Source organism: Piliocolobus tephrosceles, chromosome 21 (assembly GCF_002776525.5).
Source record: "Piliocolobus tephrosceles isolate RC106 chromosome 21, ASM277652v3, whole genome shotgun sequence".
In the NCBI taxonomy this organism is placed as follows: Eukaryota; Metazoa; Chordata; class Mammalia; order Primates; family Cercopithecidae; genus Piliocolobus; species Piliocolobus tephrosceles.
The window spans coordinates 36,379,909-36,392,868 of NC_045454.1; the positions used below are offsets into that span (position 1 = coordinate 36,379,909).

The 12,960-nt window shown below is 51.8% G+C and overlaps 1 protein-coding gene across 4 annotated transcripts in view; it reads right to left on the reverse strand.

Annotated features, from left to right (window-relative positions):
* Positions 1–12,960, reverse strand: part of SIN3B (SIN3 transcription regulator family member B) — a 49,682-nt gene that overhangs the window by 33,524 nt on the left and 3,198 nt on the right. For all 4 annotated transcript variants that reach the window (XM_023229689.1, XM_023229687.1, XM_023229686.1 and 1 more), the window contains exon 4: positions 3,552–3,752. In XM_023229689.1, coding sequence (XP_023085457.1) covers positions 3,552–3,752 — 201 coding nt within the window. The remainder of the gene's footprint in view (positions 1–3,551; positions 3,753–12,960) is intronic.

Genomic DNA, 12,960 nt, shown 5'->3' on the forward strand with positions numbered 1-12,960 from the left:
CAGGGGGATCACCTGAGGTCAGGAGTTCAAGACCAGTCTGGCCAACACGGTGAAATCCTACCTCTACTAAAAATACAAAAATTACCCAGGTGTGGTGGCGAGTGCCTGTAGTCCTAGCTACTTGGGAGATCGAAGCAGGAGAATCACTTGAGCCCAGGGGGTGGAGGCTGCAGTGAGCCGAGATCACGCCACTGCACTCCAGCCTGGGTGACAGAGTGAGTCTCCGTCTCAAAAAAACAAACAATCAAACACCCAAGGCAGAAAGACAAATTTGTACCACCTTTAGAGGGAAATTTAGTGATCTCTATGAATGCATAGTACACCCTCAACTTAGAGAAGCAGTTTGTGGAAACTCATGCTGCAGAGACAGTCAGTTCTGCTAGAATGCTTATTTTGAACAAGATGTCTGTCTAAATGAGATACAAGTACTGGGAATAATTTGAACACGAGATGAATTTTGTGTTTGCTTCTCTTCTATTTTGTGCAGGAGAAACACCAGGTGAATGCAGACACTCCTCCTGGCTGACCAGCACCCCGCGGGAGTATACAAAACCACGCCAGCACCCCCTCCCAGGTCTGGGCGCTCTCTCAGTGTTGTGTTCCCCTGTGCTGGGGGCCAGCCCTGTCCCCATCTGAGGCCATGATGACCTGATTTCAGCTATCCTCCTCCTGGCCTTCACATAATTCATAGGCTGCCACCACATCCACAAACCAACCTCGGGTCTCCTCCAAGGTCAGTACGCTATTTGCTGTAGTATTCATGTAATTCCTAGACACTTAACACGCACACAACGGTGCTGCTGTTTAGAGTCGGTGCCTATCTTTTTTTAAGTGTCACTGAGGAAGTTGTTGAATGTCATACCCTGAGTCTGTTTCCCCACGAACCCTGCAGTTCCCATGACACTCTGCAACTTTGCAGAGTGAGCTCATTTTTAGGGACCCACTTATGTGAGGGTAGGACTAACCGTTTGCCTCACACACAGGACACACATACATGGCTGTATAATGGGTGACAGTTACCCAGGGGTGACCTGAGACAGGCTTGTGCCTGAATTGGTTGCTCAGTTAACCTCACTGAACCCAGGCTCGTTGGCACCACCAGTTTTGTGGCCATTTTATGGATAAGAACCCCGAGGGAGAAGGTGGCAGAGAGAAAGTCTGAAGGAAAATCCCACAAAGATGGAGAAACAGTAAGTAACACATGGCAAGATGGACCCTAGAGCTGCTTGGTTTGGTTCTAACAGTATCCCTGAAATATCTGAACCAACATTCTAAAACCAGGATAATTTACACAACAATTCAGACTTATATTTTAAAAAAATAGACAACCTGAGGCTGGAGTCACCAGGGGCCTGATTTAAAATGCAGATACCATCCAGCTGGGTGCGGTGGCCCACGCCTGTAATGCCAGTACTTTGGGAGGCCGAGGTGGGCGGATCACTTGAGGCCAGGAGTTCAAGACCCACCTGGGCAACATGGTGAAACTCCGTCTCCACAAAAAATACAAACATTAGCCAGGTGTGGTGGTGAGCGCCTATAGGCCCAGTCACTCAGGAGGCTGAGGTGGGAGGATTGCTTGAGCCCGGAGAAGTAGAGGCTGCAGTGAGCCATGATGATGCTGCTGCACTCCAGCCTGGGCAACAGTGAGACCCAGTCTCAAAAATAAAACAACAAAGAAACTGTGCCGATGCCAGGCGGGCCCTGATGAATGGGAATCCTGCATGGCGGCCCAGGTGTCTGCATTCTCAACCAACTCCCAGCAGCCTGGTTTGGGTTCGGGGATACTGCACTGTCCTTCCCATGGCACTCTCTCTGAAGGAGTCTGTGGCAGCCCGTCACTGTGACCTTGTCTAAATGCATCTCTGGCGTCTCTAACCTGTCCCTTCCCGTGCCACAGAACAGAGTCACTGCTCTCCCGTGCCACCGCATAGACTGCTCTCCTGCACCTTCCGAAATGTGATGACCCCACGAAGCCTGGGAGGGGCCCATGGATTCTACGATCACAAGCACATCCCTCCACACAGGCGAGACGCTCACAGCAGCCACCGGCAACCACTCATCCATGACAAGCAAGCGTTCTTAGGGCTGTACCAGCCTCTCACAGACACTAAGGCCCATGATGACGTCGGCACGGTGGACAGCAAATGCTGTAGAGTTCCCAGCGCACAAATTCTATCCATCTGATCAAAGAATCCCATTTCTTTGCTCGACGTGTCAAGGCTGCCCGGATTTCATTTTAAAAGATTTCTGCTAATTAGCCAGGCGTGGTGGCCCACGCCTGTAGTCCCAGCTGCTCAGGAGGCTGAGGCAGGAGAATCGTTTGAACCTAGGAGGCTGAGGTTGCAGTGAGCTAAGATTGAGCCACTGCACTCCAGTCTGGGTGACAGCAAGACTCCATTTAAAAAAAGAAAAAAAAATGGGTTCTGCTGCTAAAAAAAATTACAAGTGTTACAGACTCCACATCTGGGTGAAGAGGACGTCTAAGCCCCACTCATGATACAGATGTCCCTCGCCACCAACCCACCTGCATTGCCCAAGTCCCCTGCAGACGCCCTGATGCCGCTGTCTGCTCTGGTCCCTGGACCTCTGCACAGGCCGTTCCTGGCACCGAGAACGTCCACCCTTCCTCCAGGCTAACCTGCCTACTGGTTCCTACTGATCTGTCAAGATTGAACCTGACTGTCCCCTCCCTGGCCCCAGACGGGCAGGGAACCGGGCTGGGAACCATGTTAATACTGACTCACCTCTCCTGCCCACATCCTTTTTTTTCCACCCCAATCCACCTCTGAGTTTCTTCCCACCACTGCAATGAACAGCTAAGCAGGAGCAGCCATTTGTCTCTGTAGCCCCAGTTCCTGGTGCCGACCCCAGTTGTCATTGGCAAAGTAAAGGGTGGTCGTATTGCCTAAGCAATAACAAAGTCATCTGATAAAAACACTGTCTTGGCCAGGTGTGGCGATGCACACCTGTAGTCCCAGCTACTTGGAGGGCTGAGGCAGGAGGATTGCTTGAGCCCAGGAGGTCAAGGCTGCAGTGAGCTATTATCACACCACTGCACTCCAACCTGGGTGACAGAGCAAGACCCTGTCTCAAACAAACAAACAAACAAAAGTGACTAGGCACGGTGGCTCTCACCTGTAATCCCAGCACTTTGGGAGGCTGAGGTGGATGGATTGTCTGAGCTCAGGAGTTCGTGACCAGCCTGGGCAACATGGCAAAACCCTGTCTCTACAGAAAATACAAAAATTAGCTAGGTGTGGTGATGCGCACCCATGTTCTAGCCCCAGGTAGCCTCCGCTACTTGGGAGGCTGAGGATGGAGGATGGCTTGAGCCCAGGAGGTAGAGGCTGCAGTGAGCCGAGTCTGTGCCACTGCACTCCAGCCTGGGCAACAGAGTCAGACTCTGTCTAAGAAAAAACAAACAAAAAACCCCACAACTAATTAGAATTTCAGAAGATTTTATGAATTCTGACAGGAAAATCTGAGTATCTGCAGGGCCCCAAACTGGATGAAATCCAAAACCCACAAGGAATTGTAATCTGAGTTCTCACCTGGTACGTGTGCAGGATCTCCAGGAACGATCTGTAGATTTCCGGGTGGTCTAGGAAGCGGGTCTTAATCTTATTCACATAGCTGATGGCGTTGTTGAATTCCACGGAATCGGACTCCAGGGGTACCTGGGGTTTGTCCTCTTTATATGGCACCTGCTGCTTGAAGTCCTCTGCACCGTCCCCGTGGTTGTGCGAATTCTCCTGACAAGGCGACAATGAGTTACTGCCAAGCCCGACGCCGGAAACAGATTGTGAAAAACGCCAGGCCCAGCCACTGTCTGCACAGGAACAGAAAAAACTCAGCACGGAGCCAGGTTTTATTAGAGACAGGTAAAGGTTACTTCTGAGAGCCCGGAGGCAAGCAGGGCGGGGTGCACAGGTGAGTCTCCCCAGTTCACCTCCACCCGATCCTTACCCATCCACTCAAAGAACACTACAAGTTCAATGAGCACTTTCCATTTGGAAAACTTCACATTCAGGAGAAATGTACAAAGTGGATGTTTAAGCCTCTGCGGCGCCAAGTGCTAGGCTGCGTGTAATAGAGAAGTCTCCCACGCCTTCTGCAATCTGTTTCAGCAAGATTGCCTTCACGTGGGAAGGCACCTGCTGCCAACAGTGATGCCAACCTAGGATACATAAGGTGGGGACCCTGGAGGTTAGAGGCAACCCACCGTCCAGGTTGTTGGGGACTTCAAGGGACATGACACTTTTGGTGCTAAGCCCCAGGCCAATCGCAATGAGGTGCATCGGTTGCTTGGGAGAAAACACAGGCCCTGAACATTCACCAAGAATGCCCTCTATGCGTGTACTCTGCAGCCCATGTGAGCAAAAATAGAAACAAGGCTGCCTCCCTCCTATGTTGTGGTGGGACAGGACCACGCCCCCAAAGGAGGAGCTGTTGTTTCTAAACCAGAACTATGCTGCACTATCCCCAGCACACAAGGGCCGGGTCTCCAGCCGGTCAGGATTCCTCCAGCCTGACTGAGGTTTTTGCTTGGACAAACCCTGCGTGGTGAGTCCTGGAGAACGTTCTTTCACCAAAGTAAAACGACGCCACCTCCCAGCACTCCTGTGTTTTTCTCCATGGCCCGTCGCCACCTTATGGATCATGTATTTTACTCATTGTATTGTCTGTCAGTCCCTGACTAGATGGTGGACTCCACGAGCGTGGGGGTTTTGATCAGGGCTGTATCCCCAGTGCCTGGAACAATGTGAGGAACAGAGCGGGCTTCACCCCGTCGGGGATGATCAGGTGAACGGATGAAGGGACACATAGACTTCACTGTTTCCGCTGCCCTGCGGTGCCCAACACTGCACGTGACCCAAACGCTGACCCTGAGAATCTACTGGGACAGGCAAGGCCAGGCACGCTACTGCTGTCTTGTACTCAAACAGGTACCTCTGCTGGGCACAGGCACCATCAGCGGGGTGAGTGCATTCATCAGCTCAGGCTGCCACAATGAAGTAGCCCGGACTGGCTGAAGCAACAGAAGTTAGTAGTTCTCAGTTCTGGAGGCCAGCAGGCCAAGGTCAAGGTGCCAGGAGGTTTGGTTTTCTGGGGCCTCTCTCCTTGGCTTGCGGATGGCCACTGTCTGTGTCCTCATGTGGTCGTCTCTCTGTACACGCATGTCCCTGATGTGTGTTCCAATCTCCTCTTTCATAAGGACACCAATCAGACTGGATTAGGGCCCACCCTAACGGCCTCATTTAAATCACCTCTTCAAAGGCTCCATCTCCAAATACAGTCACGTTCTGAGGTGCTGGGGGCCAGGGCTAAAATACATGAATTTGGGGTGTAATGTGGGGTGCAGGGATGACACAATTCTGCCCAGAACAATGGGTATAGAGACAATTCTAGAAAGTCTCAGCTGAGAAAAGCAGAAATACAAGACACAGAGCAGCCGTGATTCTAAAACAATTTCTCCTCGGTGGCGGGATTTGTTCTTTTTGTTTTGAGATGGAGTCTTGCTCTGTCTCCCAGGCTGGAGTGCAATGGCACGATCCGAGCTCACTGCAACCTTTGCCTCCCAGGTTCAAGTGATTCTCCTGAGTAGGTGGGATCACAAGCGCTGTGCGACCACACCTGGCTAAATTTTGTATTTTTAGCAGAGATGGGGTTTCAGCATGTTGGCCAGGCTGGCCTCGAACTCCTGACCTCAAGTGATCTGCCCACTTTGGCCTCCAAAGTGCTGAGATTACAGGCGTAAACCACTGCGCCCAGTCAGTGGCGGGATTCTAAGATTCTCCGAGGATGTCTGCGAGGATTCTCTTTGCTCAAGCTCACAGGGGGTTGCGTCTGTTTCTCCACGGTGCATAGGTTTGACGGCAGAAGGGGTTGGAACGCGCAGGGTGTGGGTATGTAGGGAAGCAGCATGGAGCCAAGGTCTGTTTCAGAGGCAGCTGTAGGCTCACTGCGAGCCCCCCACCACTCCAAGGAGGCATTTCCGAGCTCCGCATGCATCCGATCCCCTAAAGTGTGCCACTGCGACAAGATGGGGAACCACGCTCTAGACCAGGGCTTGCCAAAAAGAGCCAGATGGGATAGTACAGCCACTGCAGGGGACAGTGTGGCAGTTCCCTCAACAGGTTGACCATGGAATTATTACTACCATATGACCCGGTAATCCCACTCCCAGGTCCATACCCAAGAGAACTGAAAACAGGTGCTCAGGCCAGACGCAATGGCTCACACCTGTAATTCTAGCCCTTTAGGAGGTTGAGGTGGACAGATCATTTGAAGTCAGGAGTTTGAGACCAGCCTGGCCAACATGGCAAAACTCTGTCTCCACTAAAAATACAAACATTAGCCAGGTGTGGTGGTGCACACCTGTAGCCTCAGCTACTTGGGAGGCTGAACTGCTTGAACTCAGGAGGCAGGGGTTGCAGTGAGCCAAAAATGCACCACTGTACTCCAGCCTGGGCAACAAGAGCAAAACTGCATCTCAAAAAAAAAAAAAGGGGCCAGGCGCAATGGCTCATGCCCGTAATCCCAACACTTTGGGAGGCCAAGGTGGGTGGATCACAAGGTCAGGAGTTCGAGACCAGCCTGGCCAACACGGTGAAAAAAATTAGCCAGGTGTGGTGGCAGGAGCTTGTAATTCTGGCTACTTGGGAGGCTGAGGCAGGAGAATCCCTTGAACCCGGGAGACAGAGATTGCAGTGAGTTGAGATCCCGCCACTGCACTCCAGCCTGGGTGACAGAGCGAGACTCTGTCTCAAAAAAGAAAAGAAAAACAGGTGTTCCAACACATCTTCACATATGAATGTTCGCTGCAGCAGTACGCACAACAGCCAAAAGGTGGAAATAGGCCAAACATCCATCAACAGATGAGTGGGCACGCGAAATGTGGTCCCGCCACACACGAGAATGATTCAGTCTTAAGGAAGGAAGCACTGATACTGGCTCCGATGTGAATGACCACGGAAAACACGATGCTGAGTGACAAGCCAGACACCAACGGCCGGCCACACGGTGTATGACCCCACTGATACGAAATGTCCACAACAGGCAAATCCATAGAGATAGGAAGCAGACTCATGGTTGCCAGGGGCCAGGCGGAGAGGAGAATTGGGAGGGTCAGGGTATGATCTTGGGGTGACGTTAATGTTCTGGAATTAGTAGTGATGGTTGCACAGTATCGTGAATATACTAACACCTTAAACTGATGATGATGAATTTTATGTTATGTGAATAGTATCACAATATGAAATATTTTTAAACATTTAATCCTTTGAAAACGTAAAAACAACCAATCACACCGAGCCAGGCTGGCTTTGGCCTCCAAGCCGCCATGTGCCAACTGTGCTGCTCTAAACCACCCAGCGCAAGCCCCGCTTTCTCTTTCTCTTCTGGCACCTCCTCTCTCTCTGTGCCCTGCTGGCCTCATCAGGCAGAGTTTGAACTGCCTCCCACACCATGACAAACCAACCTGCGTGGCCGACACGGCCATCTGAGCATCCACACACAGCCCCACCTGGGTATTGATTCACAGAGCCTCAAATGGCAGGCACCTCACAGACACACAGCAGTCCCCCAACTGCCCCGGCCTTACGTACCTCAGCACGGGCCCACACTTTTACCCAGAGAATCAGGCATCCTGGGATCACCCCAGACTTCTCACTCTCACTGACACCCCCCCCTCCTGATCTACATCATTATCCACTCTGCCCCCGTCACATGGGAACCCCCTCTGGTCCTTGTCACCAGTCACTCTGTCCCCATCACTCGGGGCACCTCTCTGGTCCTTATCGCGGTCCACTCTGTCCCTATCACTCGGGGGACCCCTCTCCAGTCCTTGCTACCATCCACTTTGTCCCGATCAGTCTACTTAGTCCCCATCACTTGGGGACTGTCTCTGGTCCCTGTCACCATCCACTCTGTCCCCATCACTCGGGGGCCTTTTCCACTCCTTGTTACCATCCATTCTATCCTCATCACTTGGGAACTGTCTCTGGTCCTTGTCACCATCCTCTCTGTCCCCATCACTTGGGACCCTCTCTGGTCCTTGTCACCATCCACTCCGTTTCCATCACTGTCTACCCTGCCTCCATCACTTGGGGCCCCTCCCTGGTCTCCCAGGGGCCTCCTAAGCCCTGATTCTCAGCACAGCAGCAGAACCGCCTCCCAGAACCATCCGGTACTTCTCATGCTCCTGGCTCCCTCTCCCCTCTCTCTCCTTCAGCTCCTGACCCTGCCATTCTCCTTGGCTGTTCCTCAAGCACACCCACTCACTCTCACCTCAGGCCATCACACCCCACCAGGAACAGTCCCTCACGAAACAGGTCCTGCCCACAGCACCTCCTCCCACCCTTCCTTGGCCTGCTCTATCCTCTCTCTGCGCCCTCCCGCACGCGGCTCGAATCTGCCCATCTGTTTCTCACCGGACCCCCACCTTGACTGTACTGGAACCCTGAGAGCAGGGCCTCTGAATAAACCCCAGGGCCTGACTCGCAGAGTCCTCAATAAACTCTAGGGCTTGGATCGGAGAAGGGGTCACCGCCTGCTCCAAGAGCCAAGAACATACAAACACAAGAACTGACTTGTTACCAACTAGCGGGACTTCCCCCAGACAGTAGGCAGGGGGCTCCCTTTGAAAGTCGAGGGGCTGTTCATGTTAGGAGCTGCACGTTAAGGGGTTATCTCTGTCTCTGTCCAAGCCGGTTGTCATCTTCCATGAGGCAGGGTCTGCCCTGAAGAGGACCCGCTAGCTGAGAGCGGCCACGTTCCCACCAGCAACCAGTTTCTCATTCCCGCACCACGCACTGCCCCCGGCAATGTTCCAGAAGGTGGATACAGTCATGAACAAGACAATGGAGGGGCCCACCTCATCTTAAGGACTCACCGTCTACCAAGGAAGGAAAACCAACAACAATGGATTTCGAACTTCTTTTCCTAGCTGTTTTGAAATATATAACCCAGGGTGACATAAGAATGACACAGGGGGCCAGGCGCAGTGGCTCAAGCGTGTAATCCCAGCACTTTGGGAGGCCGAAATGGGCGGATCACAAGGTCAGGAGATCGAGACCATCCTGGCTAACCCAGTGAAACCCTGTCTCTACTAAAAAATATAAAAACCTAGCCGGGCGAGGTGGCGGGCGCCTGTAGTCCCAGCTACTCGGGAGGCTGAGGCAGGAGAATGGCGTGAACCCGGGAGGCGGAGCTTGCAGTGAGCTGAGATCACACCACGGCACTCCAGCCTGGGCGACAGAGTGAGACTCCGTCTCAAAAAAAAAAAAAAAAACTCAGGGTAGGGACTAGCAGGGTTCTCTGGGGAGGTGACATTACAACCAAGGCCTGAATTACCCGATAGGAAATGATGCTGACGCAGAAGGCCGAGGCGAGGCTCCAGTAAGAAGCTGTTCCTTCCTACAAGTTCCCCGGGTCGTCACTGGCCACACACCATGGCCTGTATATGTCTTTCCCCTGTAGACTCGTGTTCTCAACTGGAGCAACTCTGACACCCAGGGGACACTCAGCAACATGGGAGACACTTTAGGTTACCACATCTGGAAGCAACTGGTGGGTGGAGGCCAGGGAGGCTGCTCAAACACCCTTCAGTGCCCAGGATGGCCCCTCGCCATAAAGAATAGTCAAGCCCCCAAAACTGAAGTTAAGACACCCTGCACCAAAGGCTGCCCGAGGCTGGGACTCTCTTATTCACCTTCCTTAGACCTATGGGCCACTCCCTATTGGTCAGTAGCCAGCAGGCTTTGTGACAAACTGGGGGGAAAAAATGATACTTCAAAACAGTCAAACTAGCAAAACTAAGAAACAGAGAGAATACTGGCCAGGAGTGGTGGGTCACACCTGTAATCCCAAAACTTTGGGAGGCCAACGCAGGAGGATCACTTGAGTCCAGCCTGAACAACATGGTGAAACCCTGTCTCTATTTCATAAATGTAAAAAAGGCTAGGCACAGTGGCTCACGCCTGTAATCCCAGCACTTTGGGAGCTGAGGTGGGAGGATCACTTAAGGTCAGGGGTTCAAGACCAGCCCGGCCTACATGGTAAAACCCTATCTCTACTAAAAAATACAAAAATTAGTTGGGTGTGGTGGTGCATACCTGTAATCGCAGCTACTTGGGAGGCTGAGGCAGGAGAATGACTTGAAACTCAGAGGCGGAGGTTGCAGTGCGCTGAGATCACGCCACTGCACTCCAGCCTGGGTGATAGTGAAATGCCGCTCAAAAAAAAAAGAAAATTTTAAAAATTCAATTAAACAAAAAAAAAAAAAAAAAAAAAAAGAACTTTGGGAGGTCCAGGCAGACAGATCACCAGGTCAGGAGTTTGAGACCAGCCTGACCAACATGGTGAAACCCCGTCTCTACTAAAAATACAAAAATTAGCTGACAGTGGTGGCAGGCACCTGTAATTCCAACTACTCAGGAGGCTGAGGCAGGAGAATTGCTTAAACCCGGGAGGCAGGGATGCAGTGAGCCGAGATCATGCCATTGCACTCCAGCCTGGGTGACACAGCAAGACTCCGTCGCAAAAAAAAAAAAAAAAGAGAAAAAAAGTATCTCCAGGGCCTCTGTGTGTGGGAAACCCTGTGAGGCTTTCAGACGATGGCCTCTCAAAGGACTCCAGGGAGCCGAAAGCTCAAAGGACTCCTGAAGCCACGCGAGTCACAGCCCGGACCTGGGACATCTCTCATGTGTCTGTCCTGAAGCCACACAAACAACAGCCCAGACTGCTGGGAAGCAGGGCTGGAAACCTGACAGCACCTGTGTCAATATCAACTGGAAGCGAGTGGGCTCCTGGGTGCCCTGAAGAGAACACACCTCTACAGCTAAGACAGGAAACCCTGGAAATGACTGTTCCTAGGCTGCAGGAAGATGACCAAGGCCCTGCTGAGTAGCTACTAAGTGAAAAGTTCTTTTCAAGCCTTTCCCCAAATCAATGGGCCTGCACCGTCGTCATTGTCACCTAAGCCACCTATAGGGAGACAAGACTGCCAGCCCTCCACAGTTGGGGACCCGCAGCTAAAGGAAGAGCCAACTCCAAATACAACCACAGTGTGGCGCCTCTCATGATCTAGCCCTGAAAGTCGAGTTACTCCACAGGCAGGGACTCTGCTGAAAGGCAGTGTCCACATGCAGGATGCACAGTTCACATCTTTCCACTCCGGCTCTTTCTGAGTGAGTGACAGGAACGACACCCAGTGTTTCCACAGCGTTCAGGCTCTGCAAAGTGCTCTCATGGATGCTCCTACTGCAAATGAGCTTGGCTTTCTCCCGCAGTCATGATTGTTCCGGAGATTAATCTTGCTAAGGCTTTCGTGGTCTGAGGTGCTAGCAGTACATCTGGATCCTGGGGCTTCATTTGCAAACAGGAAATGGAAGGCTCTTCAGAGTTCAGTGGCTACACGCTTCCAAGTTCCCCTTTAAAGCTGAGACTCCGCTGGGTGCGGTGGCTCACGCCTGTAATCCCAACACTTTGGGAGGCAGAGGCAGGCAAATCACAAGGTCAGGAGTTCGAAACCGGCCTGACCACGGCCATTAAAAATACAAAAAAACTAGCTGGGCATGGTGGCGCATGCCTGTAATTTCAGCTACTCAGGACGCTGAGGCAGGAGAATCTCTTGAACCCAGGACGTGGAGGTTGCAGGGAGCAAGACTGAGATTGCACCACTGCACTCCAGCCAGGGCAACAGAGTGAGACGCCATCTCAAAAAAGAAAAAAAAATTGAGACTCGCTCCTTGGCTTTCAGGAGACAATAGGCTATCGGCGGACAGGGTCTTGCACAGAGAAGCAGCAGAATTTTTTTTTTTTTTTTTTGAGATGGAGTCTTGCTCTGTCGCCCAGGCTAGAGTGTAGTGGCACAATCTCTGCTCACTGCAACCTCCGCCTCCCGGGTTCAAGCAATTCTCATGCCTCAGCCTCCCAAGTAGCTGGGATTACAGGCATGCACCACTGTGACTGGCTAATTTTTGTATTTTTAGTAGAGACAGGGTTTCACCATGTTGGCCAGGCTGGTCTCGAACTCCTGACCTTGTGATCTACCCGTCTCGGCCTCCCAAAGTGCTGGGATTACAGGCGTGAGCCACCGCACCTGGCTGAGCAGCAGCAGAATTGACACGCACCTTGTACACAGAATTAATACAAAAGCACTGCCACATTACCCTTCGTTGTTCTCTTTCCAACTGACTGCAGAATGTCAGATCCCTAATTGACGGGACAATCTACCATCTCTTCCATCAAAGGAGACCTACCAAGTGGATCCAGCAATAGATTCTGACACTCCCTGCTAAAACTCTCGGAGCGAGGACTTGGAGGAGGTTGGTTCACTTACACCAGTGGTTCTCGACAGGGGCACTTTTGCCCCCAAGGAGACACCTGGCAATGTCTGGAGACATTTCTGACTGTCAGAACTGAGTGAAGGTCTGGTGGGTGCAGGCTAGGGATCTTGCTAAACATCCCACAATGCACTGGGAAGCCCCCAACAGCAAAGAATTATGCCTTAAATGGCAATAGTGTTGAGGTAGAAAAAATGACAATGGTCATCACATAAAAGGAAATCTTAAGTAGGCTTTCTTTTTCTCTGAGGTGCTAGTGAGCTCAAGCATGAAGAGACCGCAGAGATAGAAGGGGCAGTGAGCCAGGCATGGTGGCTCACTCCTGTAATCCCAGCACTGTGGGAGGCCAAGGTGGGCAGATCGCTTGAGGCCAGGAGTTCAAGACCAGCATGGGCAACACAGTGAGACCCTGTCACTACAAAAAATAATAATAATAATAAATTAGCTGGCCATGGTGGTGCACACCTGCAGTACTAGCTACTTAGGAGGCTGAGATGGAATGATCACTTGAGCCTAGGAGGTTGAGACTGCAGTGAGCTATGATGGCACCACTGCACTCCAGCCTGGGCAACAGAGTGAGACCCTGTCTTTTTTTTTTTTTTTTTTTTTTTTT